Source organism: Prionailurus bengalensis, chromosome E2 (assembly GCF_016509475.1).
Source record: "Prionailurus bengalensis isolate Pbe53 chromosome E2, Fcat_Pben_1.1_paternal_pri, whole genome shotgun sequence".
Lineage (NCBI taxonomy): Eukaryota > Metazoa > Chordata > Mammalia > Carnivora > Felidae > Prionailurus > Prionailurus bengalensis.
This window is the reverse complement of record NC_057352.1, coordinates 12,714,353-12,732,630: the sequence shown is the minus strand read 5'-3', so window position 1 is coordinate 12,732,630 and position 18,278 is coordinate 12,714,353. Positions and strand designations below refer to the sequence as shown.

General features: G+C 45.8%; 1 protein-coding gene across 1 annotated transcript in view; it reads left to right on the top strand.

Moving 5' to 3' along the window:
• Positions 1–17,932, top strand: part of ZNF45 (zinc finger protein 45) — a 30,904-nt gene extending 12,972 nt beyond the window's left edge. Inside the window, exons 2-7 of the mRNA XM_043598680.1 lie at positions 2,815–2,968; positions 3,061–3,133; positions 5,407–5,457; positions 9,610–9,736; positions 10,825–10,920; positions 15,379–17,932. Of these exons, the coding sequence (XP_043454615.1) occupies positions 5,443–5,457; positions 9,610–9,736; positions 10,825–10,920; positions 15,379–17,213 (2,073 nt within the window). The 5' untranslated portion in view covers positions 2,815–2,968; positions 3,061–3,133; positions 5,407–5,442 and the 3' untranslated portion in view covers positions 17,214–17,932. The remainder of the gene's footprint in view (positions 1–2,814; positions 2,969–3,060; positions 3,134–5,406; positions 5,458–9,609; positions 9,737–10,824; positions 10,921–15,378) is intronic.
• Positions 17,933–18,278: the final 346 nt, after the last annotated feature.

Sequence of the window (18,278 nt, the reverse complement as noted above, 5' to 3'; positions counted from 1 at the left end):
CCCCACTGTGTGTGCCCCAGGCGCGCTTCAGATTGCTGTTGCCACGTTGGGTGTCTGTGGTCTGGTTCTGTGCTGCCTTCTCTCCGAGAGCAGTCCCGGTGTCTCCCGGCTGTCCCCAAGCCAAGCCTGCTGACCTTTAATACTCCAGGCTTTCAGGGCGCCTGGGTGGCTCAGTCAGTTAGGCGTCCGACTTTGGCTCAGGTCGTGATCTTGTGGTTCATGGGTCCGGGCCCCCGTGGGGCTCTGTGCTGACAGCTCAGAGCCTGCAGCCTGCTTCGGATTCTGTGTCTCCCGCTCTCTACCCCTCCCATGCTTACTCACCATCTCTGTGTGTGTTTCTCTGTATCAAAAGCAAATAAACACTGAAACGAAACAAAACAAAAAAACCCCACTAGGCTTTCAGCCTCGCTGGTTGCAAGAATTCAGCTTCTCTTTCTTTCCAAGCCCACGGCTCTGGGGATTCATTGTCCCTGTGCGCTCCCCTGCGTGCCAGTCTGTCCCTCGCCTTCTGTGCAACTGTGGCTCCCCCTTCACCACTGAGGCCATCATCTGTTTCTCTCCCAAACTGCATCTCCACACTTCCTAACATCTTCAGCCGGGCTTCTCCTCCATCCTTAGTGGAGTTTGTGCTACCATTGTTCAGGTTGATTTCTGGGGTACTTAGGATGGTTTCGTAGTTACCTAGTTGTGTTCGTGGGAGGAGGTGAGCTTAGGGGCCTCCTACTCCGCCCCCATCTCCCCCTCTCCAAGAAGGAGGTGACTCTTGACGTGGCTCTCCTAACAGTGCTCTCTGGCCCCAGCCACTTCCCCCTCGAGTCTCTCTGCTGAAAGAGTAATCTGTTTCCAACACAGAAGGAATCTTTTTACCCTCCCTTCCTCAAGGCCTTTGCTGCTTTCCTGCTGAAATGCAGATAAAACTGGGACGCACCTCACCATAGTTTGTTTTTTATGTTTACTTTTGAGAGACAGGGGCAGAGTGTGAGCAGGGGAGGGGCAGTGAGCGAGGGAGACCCAGAATCCGAAGGAGGCTCCAGGCTCTGAGCTGTCAGCACGGGGCTTGAACCCACAAACCGTGAGATCATGACCTGAGCCGAAGTAAGACATCTAAGCCACCTGAGCCACCCAGGCGCCCACATCACCATAATTTGAATCCTACTTACCTGCTTATCTGTTGCTGCCTCTTGTTTGTATTCACTCCCATCATAACATATGTTCTCATGAGGTTTTCTAGCGATTCTGCTTCTTTTTGGCTAACAGAACTCCATCGTCCCCCACAGCTCAGCTAAAGCCCTGTTTATGTAGGACCTGCTGTGTGGGCCGTGGGGCACCAGACCCTGTGCCCTACTCTGCCCTGTAGCAGTGTGTGATCACCAGACCGTGAGCAAGTTGGCACTGGGTAATTGTCTTCCTTTCAGGGAGGTTTCCCTGAGTGTTCAGTGAATTAATAAACTCAGTTATTTAATGAAGAGTTTATAAATTAGCCTGTCTAATGGTTAACTATGTAGGCAGTGGGTTGGTGGTTCTGAATATTTTGATGGACACATTCTGTGGATTTTGTATCAGAAGTTCATGTAGGCACTGACTGTGAAGAGCAGACATCACCTTCTAAGATGGCATTTAAGAAAATTCAGAGGCTCTTTTCCTTCCACAGATGACCTTGGTCTTGCAAATATCGTGAAAGAGCTGGAGGAAAAAGTTAGAAATAAAACCCCCACTCTCCAAATCCTCCCAACTGGGATCAGCCTCAAAATTTTACAACTCAAAAAAAAAAAAATCTCAGACCAATGAGTCTTGTCTTCCGTGTGCCTCCGCCTGTCTGCCTGGTGGCAGGTTCATTCGTCAAGACACTGACACTGACTGCTGAGTGACTCCTGAGCAGTTTCTGTTACAAGCGCTGTTTCAGGTGCTTGAGCTGTAAAGCTGGGTAGGTGTTAATGACGAGGTTGATTTACCGATTATGTTCCTCCCCCCCCATAGGTGATGGAAAGATCTCCCCACGGAGCCCTCTTAACGAACAGAAGTTGTTGGGCAAGCAGTCAGAACCAAGTGAATCCCAAATCCCGAAAGGGTATTTCTTCCAGGATTAGGAAGTCTTCCACTGCCCTTTTCCCTACTAGCGTTCTCGTATCTAAAGATGGCGCAGTCACTAATAGTAATTAACAAATTGTCCAGCAGTGAACCAGCAATATAACCTGAGCACTTTCAGTTTCCACCCTCCCAGGATCAGAATCCTACCCTGAGAGCTACAAGCAGAACTTGTATTCAGGCCACCAGTGTGGTTGGGTGGGTCGTTCACTGCCCGGGGGGCTCTCGCCTGGAAGGGGAGTGGTCTCTGGAATCTAACCCACGCACTGCTCAGCAAACAGTGCTCAGCTGCATCCACCCTGAGGAAAGGGGTCGGGGGCAGGGGGTCCTTGACGGTTCCGTGTAAAGCGGCTATATGGGTAACCCGTATTGAACGTTTTAGCTGCAGACTCTGTTTCAAATGTTTGATGTATAGTCACGTAGGCTGAGTACCCTTCCCCTGGGGTTGGTAGTATTATTCTTGTCATTATCATTATTGTTTCCAATTTATAGATTGGAATTTGAGGCACAAAGTAGTAGCAAGTTGGGGATGCCACTGTTCCCGTCCTGGTTGTCTGATTCCAGAGCCTGCGCCCTTCACGACTCTGTTCTCTTCTCCCTCAACTGGATCCTGTGGCTTCAGAGTCCTCCTCCTGTTTCTGTGTCTATCATCCCCAGCTCTCAGGCTCTCGTGTCCCTTTCTGTAAGACCTTAGAGTCCCATCTGCTTGTTTTTGTCTTTACAAACCAGAGGGACAAGACCTAGAATGCTGGTTCTGGGGTGAGAGCTGGATTCCGATTCCGCCCCTGCATCTTGACCTTACCAAGCCTCAGCTTCCTCGTCTCTTAAATAGGAGCGACTGTCCTCATCATCATCGTTGATTAAGAACTTCCTAAAATGCCAGGTACAAAGCCAAGGGCATTGCGTGGATCCGCTTATTTATTCTCCCACAATACTCCTATGACTGAAATTCTGTTTTTATTTCCTTGTTAATAGCTAAGGATGGGCTCAGACGTGTAGGTGATTGGACCAAAGTCACACGACTTGTACAAGAGTAGCTTCCTCACAGGTACGTGGGTAGCACCTCAGTGAAACTGCGCGTGCCAAGCGCTCTGCCAGGTCCCTGACGTGTACTCGGCACCTATGTAATGTCACACATTGCCATTTTTGTTGTTTTTAACCATTTTCTATGATTACTGTAGCTTGTGAGTTCGAATGACCTATTGATTGCCTAACTTACAGTTAAACGAATCTTGCAGGGTCACAGGCTTTTATTAATTTGTCTTCCGTCTTCATGAGAGTTTATACGTGTATATATATATATATATATATATATATGTATATATTTTAATTAATTTATTTATTTTGAGAGAGGGAGAACGTGAGCAGGGGAGGGGCAGAGAGAGAACGAGAGAGAGAGAACCCCAAGCAGGCTCCAAGCGGTCAGCACAGAGCTCGACACAGGGCTCGTACCCGCGAACGTGAGCTCACGACCTGAGTCGAAACCAAGAATGGGACGCTTAACTGACTGAGCTGCACAGACGCCCCTTGATATGGAGTCCTTTTTAAGGCCCTACTGTTAAACAGAGTAAACTTTACATGATCTCATATCTTTCAAAAAATAGTCGTCCGTAAAAAAAAAAAAAAACAACAGTTGTCTGCATAGTCAAATTCACAGAGAGAAAGTAGAATGAATAGTGGTTACCAGGGGTAGAGGGGAGGGGTGATGGGGAGCTGCTGTTTAAAAATTTTTTTTTTTTTTCAACATTTATTTATTTTTGGGACAGAGAGAGACAGAGCATGAACGGGGGAGGGGCAGAGAGAGAGGGAGACACAGAATCGGAAACAGGCTCCAGGCTCCGAGCCATCAGCCCAGAGCCCGACGCGGGGCTCGAACTCACGGGCCGCGAGATCGTGACCTGGCTGAAGTCGGACGCTTAACCGACTGCGCCACCCAGGCGCCCCGGGAGCTGCTGTTTAATGGATACAGAGTTTAGTTGAGGATGGTGAAAAAATTCTTGAGTTGGATGGTGGTGCTGGTTCACAACAAGAGGAATGCATGTAATGAACTGTATAGTACTTTAAAATGGTTTAAAATGGTAAATTTGGTGTTATGTATATTTTACACAGGGAAAAAAGTCATCCACGTAATCTTAAATATTATTGCAAAGTCATCATGTTAAGAATGACCGACCAAGATGGGGCGCCCGGGTGGCTCAGTCAGTTGAGCATCCGACTTCGGCTCAGGTCATGATCTCGTGGTTTGTGGGTTCGAGCCCCACATCGGGCTCTGTGCTGACAGCTCAGAGCCTGGAGCCTGCTTCGGAGTCTGTGTCTCTCTCTCTCTCTGCCCCTCCCCCACTCATGCTCTGTGTCTCTCTGTCTCAGAAATAAATAAACATTTTAAAAAAAAATAAATCAATAAATAAAAAAAGAATGACCGACCAAGAGAGATACCATATTTCAGAGGTTACAGGTGGTTTTCATAGGACAGAACAACAGCCTCTAAAGACACCATTGATAGAAACCATTTATGAGGACAGGTTTGGTTTTTTTTTTTTAATGTTTTTATTTATTTTTGAGAGAGACAATGTGTGAGTGGGGGAGGGGCAGAGAGAGAGGGAGACACAGAATCTGAAGCAGGCTCCAGGCTCTGAGCTGTCAGCACAGAGCCCAGTGCTGGGCTCGATCCCACAAACTGCAAGATCACGACCTGAGCCACAGTCGGACGCTTAATTGACTGACCCACCCAGGCGCTTTGGGGACAGGTTTTATGTTAGCGAATGTTACCTGCTTTTCTGCAGCTACTGAGAAATAAGGTACTCTGAAAGGGTTCTGTGTGCTTTGTGCCTGCTGGTTTAATTCTTAAAACAGTCCTATGAGGTAGGCATTGTTAATCCCTCCATTTTTGCAGGTGAAGGCATTCAGGCACAGAGATATTAATAATTTGTCCAAGATTTCACAACTAATAAGTAGCAGTACCATGAGCCTAAAACATTTGGCCCCAGAGACTGCTCTCTTAACTTGACTGTCAATTTCCACCTTCCCTAGGATCAGATTCATACCCTGAGAGTGACAAGGAGAACTTATATTAGGACCACCGTGTGTGCTTAGGTGGTTGTCCCTTGTGCAGGGGCTCTCGGCTGAGGGGGTGGGTGGTCTCTGGAATCCAACCCACGCTCTGCTCATCGAGCCCCCTGAGGAAACGGCGCTTTTGCAAGTTCATGTAAAGCATGAAACCTAGGTAGTGATGTGTGTTAGCCATATGGGTTGGCGACAGTCTTGGCCAGACTCTGATGGTTTTGTTTTCTCCTTCCTCTTCCCTTTTTTTTGCCTTCTCAGGACTCAGCCCTTCCCTAGAAGTAGAAGGAGGACAAAATGACCAAGTTCAAGGTGAGTTGGGCTTCCTTTCTAGATTTGAAATTACTGTCTCATTTCTCAATGATTAGTTGCATCCTTGAAAACAATAGATTAATAGGCCTTTCAAAACCTCTTCTGTGCCAGAGGATCACTACTTCCTACTTTGGTGTGGTTTAATTTTTTTTTTTAATGTTTATTTATTCTTGAGAGACAGCAAGCCACGGAGGGGCAGAGAGAGAGAGAGAGAGAGAGAGAGACAGGATGCGAAGCAGGCTCCACGTTGTCAGTGCAGAGCCCAGCGTGGGACTCAAACTCACGAACTGCCAGATCATGATCTGAGCTCAAGTTGGATGTTTAACTGACAGAGCCACCCAAGAGCCGCTAATACAGTTTAATTTTTGTTGTTTTATTTTATCTTTCATAATTTCACGAATAAAATAGAGGAGAAAAGTGAATAGCAGTGAAAAAAGCCTCCCTAATTTTACTACTGTTTTCCTTATAAAAACTGTTTTCATTTTCCCATGTCCTTTCCCTCGTAGGCATTGGTACCTGTATATATATTTTTTTAATTATTATTTTTTTTAACATTTATTTATTTATTTTTGAGACAGAGAGAGACAGAGCATGAATGGGGGAGGGTCAGAGAGAGAGGGAGACACAGAATCTGAAACAGGCTCCAGGCTCTGAGCTGTCAGCACAGAGCCTGACGCGGGGCTCGAACTCACGGACCGCGAGATCGTGACCTGAGCCGAAGTCGGACGCTTAACCGACCGAGCCACCCAGGCACGCTGGTAACTGTATATTTTTAATAGTTACAGAAAAATTCTCAAATTATGCCTTTTCTAATTAATACAAATATATTTTCTACATTTATTTTATTTATTTATTTTTTTACATTTAGTTATTTTTGAGAGAGACAGAGCATGAGTGGGGGAGGGGCAGACAAAGAGGGAGACACAAGATCCAAAGCAGGCTCCAGGCTCTGAGCTGTCAGCACAGAGCCTTATGCGGGACTCGAACCCACGAACTGTGAGATCATGACCTGAGCCAAAGTCGGACACCTAACCGACTGAGCCATCCAGGTGCCCCTATTTCCTACATTTTTAATGGCTACATTATATTCCCTTATATTGATGTAGTCTGTGTGTATGTCTCATAACTTTTACCCCATTCACGGACATTCAGGTAGTTAAGAATTTTTACTATTTTATTTATTTTAATGTTTTATTTATTTTTGAGAGAGAGTGCAAGTCGGGGAGGGGCAGAGAGAGAGGGAGACAGGATCCCAAGCAGTGAGCAGTGACAGCAGTGAGCCTGATGTGGGGCTTGAACTCACGAACCGTCAGATCATGGCCTGAGCCAAAGTTGGATGCTCAACCGACTGAGCCACCCAGGCGCCCCCAGAATTTTTACTATTTCAAAGGACATTGTTATGATGAGCACCAGCTATTGTATAGAAGTGCCGAATCACTGTATCATACACCTGAAACTAATATTACACTGTATGTTAACTAACTGGGATTTAACAAAAATTTAAAAAATGAAAACTAGGAAAGTAAAATTATAATAAATTCTGATTTTGACATACTTAAAAAAGAACATTGTAGTAACAGTTGGCCTAACGTAAACCATTTTCCTCAAAAAGGAATTTTGAGGGGTTTGCCATTTGTTGTTCTTAATGTTTTTAGGAATGTAAATTGAAAAAGTACCTTTGATAGGCAAAATCGTCAGGGATATTGAATGTAGAATACTCAGATATGACAGTGCAACCAGGTATAACTGATGCTTTGCACAGAGAGAACATTCTTCCATATTTTCCCATAAGAAAGCTAGATACTTGGGGCGTCTGGGTAGCTCAGTCAGTTAAGCATCCAACTTCAGCTCAGGTCATGATATTGTGGTTCACGAGTTCAAGCCCCACGTCGGGCTCTGTGCTGACAGCTCAGAGCCTGGAGCCTGCTTCGGATTCTATGTCTCCCTCTCTTTCTACCACAACCCTGCTCACGCTCTGTCTCTCTGTTTCTCAAAAATAAATAAACATTAAAAAAAATTAAAAAAAAAGAAAGCTAGATTCTTTCTCATCCATGTCCGAATCCTATCATGTACATGTTTTATTTACTGATTTATATTTTTTTATTTGGGTATTGATTGATTTTTATCAAAGTAATAATGTGCTTTTTTTTCCCCCTCCCTCTTTTTTATTCTTTTCAGTTTTTTATTTAAATTTTCGTTAGAATAGTGTTGGTTTCAGAAGTAGAATTCAGTGATTGATCACTTACATACCACACCCAGTGCCTTTCCCAACAAGTGTCCTCCTGTACCCATCACCCATCCAGCCCATCCCCCTCCCACCTCCCTCCATCAACTCTCAGTGTGTTCTCTATCATGAAGAGTCTTTTATGGTTTGTTTCTTCCTCTTTTTCCTTTTTTTTCCCCCCTCCCATATGTTCATTTGTTTCTTAATTCCACAGATGAGTGAAATCATATGGTATTTGTCTTTCTGCTACTTACTTACTAGCATAATACCCTCTGGCTCCATCCGCGTCGTGGCGAATGGCAAGATTTCATTCTTTTTGATGGCTCGGTAGTATTCCATTAGAAGGTACTTAATTTTATAAAGTCCAGTAGCACAGGGAGACATTCCAGATGCTTTTCTTACTGCGTTTAGCTTCCGACTGACCTTAAGAGGCAGTACTTTGTCTCCTCTGCATTTTAGAGACACAGGAGTGTAGAATTTCAGAAAACGGTTTAAGTTCACACAGGAAAGCAAAGGTCTAACTGACCCAAAAAGACTCCGTGGAGTTTTATTTGGATAAAGAGGGAGGCAAGGGCAAACAATTCTCCCGTCAGGGTCTTGGCCCTTCTACGTGCACTTGGTTGCCCTATGCATGGAAGACAGCACAGATGATACTGCCTCTACGTGGTCACTCTTCAGAGGCTCCTTCTTTAGGATCTCTGATGCTCGTTCAGGACGCTTGGATGTGCAGGGCTCCGGCGATGAACACACAATTCTCATATGAAAAGTTAAGACAGGGGGCGCCTGGGTGGCTCAGTCGGTTAATCGTCCAACTTTGGCTCAGGTCATGATCCCAAGACTTGTAACTTCAAACCCCGAGTCAGACTCTGTGCTGACAGCTCACAGCCCGGAGACTGCTTCGGATTCTGTGTCTCCCTCTCTCTCTGCCCCTCCCCTGCCCTCATGCTGTCTTGCTGTCTCTCAAAAATAAATAAACATTAAAAATTTTAAAAAAAGAAAAGATAAGACAGTACCGTGCATCAGCAATTCTTGACCGTGGATGATCTTTGCCCCCAGGCAGTGTCTGGAAACATTTCTGGCGTCACCACTTGAGGGAGGCTTCTGGCTTCCAGTGCATAGAAGCCCGGGATGCTGGTTAACATCTTGCGGTGCGGGAGACAGGCCCCCGCCCCAACAACAAACATTATCTGGCCCAAAATGTGTGTCGTGTCAAGGTCGAGAAACCATGCAGTGCACGAAGCTATACAAGAACAATAGCAAAACGTGGGTGACAGTATTTAAATATGTTTAAAAAAAAAAAAGCTTCAAATCTCTAATAGAAATTTTGCAGTCATAAAGTAAAACTCTGGTTGGGCTATGAGCAAAGAACATTAACTGGCAATGTACTGAAGCAAAAAATAAAAGATGGCCAGTAAATATATGAAAATACGATAGCTCGTTAATTACCGAATTAGTACGAAAAGAACAAGTTGCTTTTCGCTGATCAAATTTCTTAGGACTCAGAAACACTGGTTATATTCAGTGTTGCGTATGATGTGGAGAATCAGGGATATTTACATTCTCTTGGGGGAAGCGTAAAATACGGAGAAAGTTGAAAAGAAAACCTGGCGTTGTACATAGTAGTTTTGAAGTGGCATATTCTTCAACACTGCAATTTTTACTCCTTGGAACTTATCCTAGGAAAAGAATTAGACGGGAGGCTAGGATTTATGGAAAAGGTTGTTCTTTTCAGTATTCATTTTGGAAAGAAAAGAATGCCAGGTAAGACAGTATGTATTATTTGAAATGTTTAATCAGATAGTAGTGAAAATCTGTGGGGTCTGAAAATCTGGAACCACTTTGTACCCACCCTTTCCAGTTTTCTCAGTGCTCTTCCTCTGAGTGGCCATCGGGCGCAAGATTGAGCTTATGTGTGCTTGATGTTGTAGGAGGCGGTGACGTTCAAGGACGTGGCTGTGGTCTTCACCGAGGAGGAGCTGGGGCTGCTTGACCCCGCCCAGAAGAAGCTGTATGGAGACGTGATGCTGGAGAACTTCCGGAACCTGCTCTCTCTGGGTGAGGACAGGTGCTCTGTGACTGAATGTCACCCCCTCTGTGTGGTTTATTTACCCTCTGATGTGTGGGGCTTTGGAGCTCTTGACCTGGTTTCCAGTGTTCTAATCAGCATAAGACGCAGAGAGGGCATTTTTCTGGTCCTTCCCCACCCCCCCCCCGCCCCCAACAAAGTTTGTGTTTTGTACATGAGCCATAAATTGACGCCTGACTGCTGTATCCACATTTTTGGCTTTTCTCCAAGTTGTGGTCATTTCCAATTAGTGGGTCGTGACACATATTTAGGGTATTGTACCAGCATTTTTAAAGTTTATTTATTTATTTTGAGTGACAGAGCGTGCGTGGGGGAGGGGCCAAGAGAGTGGGGGGACAGAGAATCCCAAGCAGGCTCTGGGCTGTCACACAGAGCCTGATGCGGGGCTTGAACTCACGAACCGTGAGATCGTGACCTGAGCCAAAAACCAAGAGTCAGATGCTTAATTGACTGAGCCACCCAGGCTCCCCTATACCAGTATTTTTAATGAAATACAATAGGGTAGGGCACCTGGGTGGCTCAGTCAGTTAAGCATCAGACTTTGGCTCAGGTCATGATCTCACAGTCTGTGGATTCAAGCCCCGTGTCGGACTCTGTGCGGACAGCTCAGAGCCTGGAGCCTGTTTCAGATTCTGTGTCTCCCTCTCTTTCTGCCCCTCCCCTGCTCACACTCTGTCTCTTTCTCTGTCTCTCTCCAAAATAAGTAAACATTAAAAAAATTAAAAAGAAAAAAGAACTACAATAGGGTAGAAAACGTCAGAGCCCTTGGCAATAACTACACATTGCAGCAGCAAAAACTACAGCCAGTTGCTGAAAATTGTGTGAGCAGTGGCGGAAAAAATCTGAAGAAAACAGACATTTTTTTACCCCGGTAGTTCATACTTAGATCTACATATCCTGGATTTTTGCAATAAAATGTCGTCCTCTGATGCATCATAATTAACAGTTTGGAAAACACTAATTCTGATGTCCTAAACATGGTGTGGTGAAAACGCATGTGTTGTGATTTTGGCCTCTACTATATTAATTTAAAATGTTTGTCCTTGCCTTTCCACAGGGCACCAACCCTTCACACCAGATGCAGTACCCCAGTTCAAGAGGGGAGGAAGGCTTTGGATGATAAAGGCAGCAACCCAGAGCCACGGCTCCTCAGGTGAGAGCCATGCGGCTCAGTCTGTCACGTCTCTTGTCACCTCCACAGCTCTGGAGCGGGTCGCGGTCAGTGCCTTGTCTCTGAATTTCTGCAGCAGTTTTTAGCACTCTCCCTCTCTCCTTTGCTCATTTACAGTTGTTCTCCACTGGAAGTGACTCTTTTTTATTTTTATTGTAGAGAGAGCGAGAGCAGGGGAGAGGGGCAGACAGAGAAAGAACCTTAAGCAGGCTCCATGCTCCACACGGAGCCCGACACGGGGCTCCACCCCACGACCCTGGTATCATGACCTGAGCTGAAATCAAGAGTCAGGTGCTCAAGCGGACGGAGCCCCCCAGGAGCCCCTCGAAGTGATTCTTTTGCATGTGTGTCAGGTCTCGTCAGGCCTCTGCTTGAACCTCTGGTAGCTTCTTACCTGATTCAGAGTAGAATCCAAGTACTTACAGTGACTTCTGATGTCCCACCTGTCTACTCCTTGCTCATCCTCCATCCCTCTGCAGACGTGACCTGTCGCTTTCCCCCTTGCCTGTCTGTTCCGTCCAGTTTTGTCACTCTGCTATGCTACCCGTGGCCCGGCCTCGTCACCCTCTACCTGTTCTTCCTTCTGTCATCCTCTTGGCCCCTCCCTCACTTCGCGTAAGTCCTTCTCAAATCCTAACATCATAAGAAAGACCTTCCGTGACCACTGTGTTCCTGACCCCTTCTTCTTCCCCCGTTCTCCTTTCCCTTACCCCGACTGATTTGGTGTCTAGGCATTGATCACCGCTTACCATATTAACATATATTTTTGCTTCGCTCACTCTATTCTCACTAGAATGTAATTATCAGGAGAGAAGAAATTCTGTTGCCTTTATTGCTATATCCTCAGTGTGTAGATCAGACTTGGCAGAGGACAGGTGTGCTATAAATATTTGTTGTGTGAATGAATGAGCTGATAATGGTTACATGGACTTTTTCCCATTAGTCGTGGACGTACTTAAAGGCTGTTAAACAGAAATGTGTGGTGAAGGCATCGTCTGGAACAGCCCGTGATTATCGTGATTATCTAATCGAATGTAATTGATTAGGTCCTTTTAGATATGTGTAGTTTGTATCCATTAAACCATATCCGATGACAGCTTAACTTTGCACTTGTAACCACAGCGAATATCATTTCAGCTCTGTGGCTTTCCTGCAGGTTTTAGTAGTTAATCCTACTGTCTGAGTGAAGAACCACTTTTTAGAATGAAGAATCTGATAGCCACTTTTGAGGCAGGTCTCCTATTAAGGAAAGTATCAGATATTAACTAGCTTTCAAGTTAGTCTTTCCCTTTGTCGGTTTTCCTCATGGCAACCACCAACCTCATCCAAACAGTTAAAGAAAACTATGTCACCAACCAGTATCCCTGTGTGTGTGTGTGTGTGTGTGTGTGTGTGTGTGTGCGCGCGTGTATATAGTTCTAACATGCATTTTATATAGAGAAACCTTTACTTACAAAGCACTTCTAATATTTTACTATTCTGCTAATGCTGGTCATCAGCCACTAAATTTATTTCAGACTCACTGAGTCCAACCTGTAGCTTGTAAAACAGTGGTGTTGTCCATACAGGAACATGTTTCTGTATCCATCAGTTTGACAGCCTGCTTTCGGAGTCATTATTCCTGAGGCTCTAAATATTGACTCCTATATGAAGAAGGAAAAGTTTCACACACATAGGAAGGGATTACAAAAATTCAGAAGGGGGTGCCTCGGTGGCTCAGTCGGTTAAGCATCTGACTCTTGATGTTGGCTCAGGTCATGATCTCACAGTTTGTGAGTTCAAACCCCATGTCGGGTTCTGCACTGACAGTGTGGAGCCTGCTTGGGATTCTCTCTCCCTCTCTCTCTGCCCCTCCGCCTCATGTGTGTGTGCTTGTGCCTTCTCTCTCTCAAAAATAGATAAGTAAACACTGAAAAAATTTTTTTCACAAGCAATTGATCCATAGGCCCCACGGCCGCTTGTATGCCTTATGCTTTTTTTTTTTTTCCTTCTTTCCTTTCAAGCGATTCTTGCCATGATTTTATGATCAACATGATTTTATCATCAGCAACATCCACTTAGGTTAGCCCTGCCTCTGGTGAAGCCTTTCAGCTTCCCAGCAAAGTTGCTGCTTCCATTCCTGTTATGGGTAACTTCCTTGAAAACGCTCTTTTACTTTTGTAACAGAGCTCAGACTCTCGCAAAGAAGTCAAACTGGGGCTTATTTGTGTGTTCAACATGTACTTACGGAACGCTGCCATCTGGGAGTGCTGATAAAGCAACGAATGATCTAAGTGCTCGTCCTGGTGGATATTGCATTCAGGTGGGAGAAGACATAAAACAAAACGATAAAGGGCATAGATAGTGCATCTGATGTAATACGTGCCATGTAAAAACAACACAGGGTAAGGTGAATGCCGAGAAGGTTGCTGGGGGTGTCAAGGGATAGGGAGAATTTCCTGCTGGATGCTGGATGGTGAAAGAGGCCTCACTGATGAGGTGTTATTTGAAGAGAGAGCTGAAAAGAAGTAGGTAGCAAGCTCTATAGTTTATTGACGGAACAGAGTCCCAAGGAGAACATAGCTCTTCCTGACTGATCCTGACGTGGAGAATCCACGCCATGCCCTGCTCCTTCTCACAGGTTCTTGCTCTGTTCTAAAAGATGAGCATCTCAGGGGGACCTGGTGGCTCAGTCAGTTAAGTGTCCGACTTCAGCTCACGTCATGGTCTTATGGCTTGTGGGTTCGAGCCCCGCATCGGGCTGTGTGTTGACAGCCCAGAGCCTGGAGCCTGCTTCGGATTCTGTGTGTGTGTGTGTCTCTCTCTCTCTGCCCCTCCTCTGTTCACGGTCTGTCTCTCTCTCTCTCAAAAAAATAAATAAATATTAAAAAAATTTTTTTAAATGAATGAAAATAAAAGATGAGCTTCTGATTTTCCACTCTTTTTTTTCCCCCCGAGGTGATAGGAACTTTATTGCTATGAGGTTTTAGAATAATGTATGCTAGTACCGTAAACCTCTTCCCCGATGGCTGTCCTGAAGGACATTTTCCTGCTTATACTCTGAATTTCAGGCACTAGGGTGATAAGGTCTGTTCTCCCAAACACCTGTCTTTCCAACCAACCCAGTACATCAAGGCTTCTAACATGGAATAAAGTCCAATGAAATAATTTGAAGCAAAGGTTTTCAGATGTGTCTTCGGCACATCTTCTGATCGTCTGTCTGTAAGGGTCCTGCTGGACATTTTGAGCATTTGGTCAGATGTGGATGCAGTAGGCAGAATTACGTGGAGACTATTTATCGGACACCTGGTTTAGCAAAGAAGAGAAAGCTTTTAGGTGGGTGCAGCTTCGTCTTTGGAAAGATTCCCTGGGAAGTGTTTTTCTTGATCTGCAATCACCAATTCATACTACATACTACATATCTCATTAAGGTGTAGTGAATAGGAGCCTGGTGGACCACCCCTAGGTTTTCGATGATAAAAATGGCAGGGTGTCACAGACTTTGAATCTGGAGTTCTCTCTTGTCCAGCAAGAGAGCGGACGCAGACTTGAATATGAGAGAGGCTAATGTCCGGGAGGAGACAAGCGTCCCGAGTAAGGGTCCTTGTTCGTATTTATTAGGATCGGATGGCTTACAAGTGTGATGGACATGCAGAAAGCGAAGGTGAAACAGTGAACGTTAACTCCTGTGTGTGAGACAAAGGGAGTTTCAGAGGTATGAAGTGTTAGGGGTTGGGGTTAAGACAAATCAGAGTCCTGGTGCCGAGCAGACAGCCGTTTACTGCAGGCACCAGGCACCGTGTCTGTTTATCTTAAATTTCTAGGGGCCAAGACAAATAGAGCATGCTAACTCAGGACTAACAAGGCATTTTTCTCACCAGTTAGCTCTGGGCACTTCCACCTGGTGGCGGCTTTCCACTCTATGCTTTGTTTTACTTCATGATAAATCCTGGGCACTTTTGCCCTGCTGTGGCGGCTTTCTGCCTCTAACTGTTCCCCTACCTGTTCTTAGACACTTGCATCCTTTGGAAGCGGCTTTCCGCTCTATGCTTTGTTCTGTGCTTGGCTTTTTCACCCTGTGGCAGCTTTCCACCTCAACCTTGTTAACCCATTGGTGCAAGCTCAGGGAATTCTTAAACTTATTCCCTACAGTGTGGCGCCTGGGTGGCTCGGTCGGTCAAGTGTCCCACTTTGGCTCAGGTCATGATCTCACGGTTCATGAGTTTGAGCCCCGCATGGGGCTCACTGCTCTCAGCACAGAGACTGCTTGGGATCCTCTGTCCTCCTCCCACCCCTTCCCTGCTCCCGCTCTCTCTCAAAAATGAATAAACATTTTTAAAAAACGGTACCTTCTCCTGGTTCATGTTAAGCCTTCGGGTGTGGGCCTTAAGTTTATAACCTTGGTACCTCTGACCAAAGCATTTAATGTGCCCCATCTCTAAATTCTCTTTATCCTTTTAGGAGACAGGAATCTAAATGATGCGGAGACTCTTCAGGAAATTGGATTAAAGTACCTGCCACATGAAGAGCTTTTCTGCTCGCAAATCTGGCAACAGGTTACAAAGGAGTTAATCCAGAGCCAAGATGCCATGGTAAATATCCAAGGAACTGGCTCTCAGCTGGAAAAACAGGGTGATGCACTCTATAAAGATGGGGAGTTTGGTAAAGGCTTTAATCAGACTTCGTGTCTTCAAATTCACCACAGAGACCACACAGGAGGAAACCCCTATAAGGGGGGAGAGTGTGAGAATGGTTTCATTGAGCACTCTCATCTTCAGACTCACCAGACAGCCCATGTGGGAGAGAAGCCCTATAAATGTGAAAAATGTGGAAACACCTTCCGCCGACTTTCCAGCCTTGAAGCCCATCAGAGAGTCCACAGCAGGGAGAAATCGTACAAACGCGATACATCGCGTAAGGGTCTCCGACAGAGGTCACATCTTCGCCATCCGCAGAGAGCCCCCCCTGGAGAGAATCCACACAAGTATGAGGAGTGTGGGAGGAGCGTCCGGAGAAGCTCCCAGTGTCAAGCTCCTCTGATAGTCCGCACGTTGGAGAAACCTTATAAATGTGAGGAGTGCGGGCAGAGCTTCAGTCAGGGCTCGTATCTTCAAGTGCACCAGAGAGTCCACGTGGGAAAGAAACCCTATAGATGTGAAGAGTGTGGGAAGGGCTTCAGTTGGCGTTCACGACTGCAGGCTCACCAGCGAATCCACACAGGAGAGAAACCATACAAATGCGAGGCCTGTGGCAAGGGCTTTAGTTACAGCTCACACCTTAACATCCATTGTCGAATCCACACAGGAGAGAAACCCTATAAATGTGAAGAGTGTGGGAAAGGCTTCAGTGTGGGCTCACACCTTCAGGCCCATCAGGTCAGCCACACTGGAGAGAAACCTTACAAATGCGAGGAGTGTGGGAAGGGCTTCTGTCGGGCCTCAAATCTTCTGGACCATCAGAGAGGCCACACTGGTGAGAAACCATATCAGTGTGATGCCTGCGGAAAGGGCTTCAGTCGTAGCTCGGATTTTAACATTCACTTTAGAGTCCATACGGGAGAGAAACCCTATAAATGTGAGGAGTGTGGGAAGGGCTTCAGTCAGGCCTCAAATCTTCTGGCCCATCAAAGAGGCCACACTGGAGAAAAACCGTACAAGTGTGGTACGTGTGGGAAGGGCTTCAGCCGGAGTTCAGATCTTAACGTTCATTGTAGAATCCACACGGGAGAGAAACCCTATAAATGTGAGAAGTGTGGTAAGGCCTTCAGTCAGTTCTCGAGTCTTCAAGTGCACCAGAGAGTCCACACTGGAGAGAAACCGTATCAGTGTGCGGAGTGTGGGAAGGGCTTCAGCGTGGGTTCACAGCTCCAAGCCCATCAGAGGTGCCACACTGGAGAGAAGCCGTACCAATGTGAGGAGTGTGGGAAAGGATTCTGTCGGGCCTCGAATTTTCTGGCTCATCGTGGCGTCCACACGGGAGAGAAACCGTACCGGTGTGACGTGTGCGGTAAGCGCTTCAGACAGAGATCCTATCTTCAAGCCCACCAGAGGGTCCACACTGGGGAGAAACCATACAAGTGTGAGGAGTGCGGGAAGGTCTTCAGTTGGAGCTCATACCTTCAAGCCCATCAGAGAGTCCACACTGGAGAGAAACCATACAAGTGTGAGGAGTGCGGGAAGGGGTTCAGTTGGAGCTCAAGCCTTATAATTCATCAGCGAGTGCATGCTGACGATGAGGGTGATAAAGACTTTCCCACCTCGGAGGATTCGCGCAGGAAGGAAGCTCCAGAAAAGTGATAATGTTTTAATACCTCAAATGGGTGCTGAAACAATCCCGTTACCAGACCTGTCATAGGAGACAAAACATTTGTTGAAAGAGAGTCAGTATTTCAGCCGGAGCTCCGCATGTCTCAGTGGTTGGGCGACCACATAGCAGAGAAGCCTCATGAGAGCGGAGACTTAAGTAAGGGCTTCATTTAGAACGTTGACACGTAGCAGATGTGACACAGAAGAGAGGCTTAGGAGGGATGAGTCTGTCTTCCGCTAGAATATAAGCTCCAGGAGAGTAGAGATGCGTCGGCTGCCAAATCTATTCAGCCTTTCAGTGCCTCACATGTTGTAGGTGTTCGGTAACGTTCAATCAGTGTAGGGAGAAGAGTCATCGTTGAGATTTTTTCTTCGGTTCGTCTCGCAAAATGTCTATGAGATGTACTTAGAAGAAGAATCTGCAAGGCTTAGAGGACACGTAAATTAGGCATGTGGGCTCATTTCCCCAACCCTGCAGGTCCTGTGAACTGGTGTTTCTCAGCCTGTCAGGAGGTCCAAAAATCAATTCAGTGGGTTGTAACCAGCACTTATGTGTGCGGATACTTTATTGAGGTATAATTTGCATGCAGTAACATGCATAAATCTCAAGTTTACAGCTTCCTGAAGTTTTGCAAATGTATAACACTTGTGTAATCCTCACCCAAATTGATGTGTGCAGTATTTCTATTAAACCAGACTGTTTCCTCGTGTGCATTTCTAGTCATTCCCACCTCCAGTGGCGACAAAGATGGTTTTTATACCTCACGTTGGTTGAGGCTGTTCTTGGACTTCCTGTGGCTTCAGTATGTACTCTTTTATGTCTGGATTCTTTGGATCAAACATGATCATCAAACATGAAAGCAAAGTTGAAAAAATTCAGTATCCATGAGAAAAATTCCTCAGGGAGATAAGAGCCTTCTATGAAAATTCTACAAGTTAGCATTCTTTAAATTTTTTTTTTAATGTTTATTTATTTCTGAGACAGAGACAGAGCATGAGCAGGGGAGGGACAGAGAGAGAGGGAGGCAGAATCTGAAGCAGGATCCAGGCTCAGAG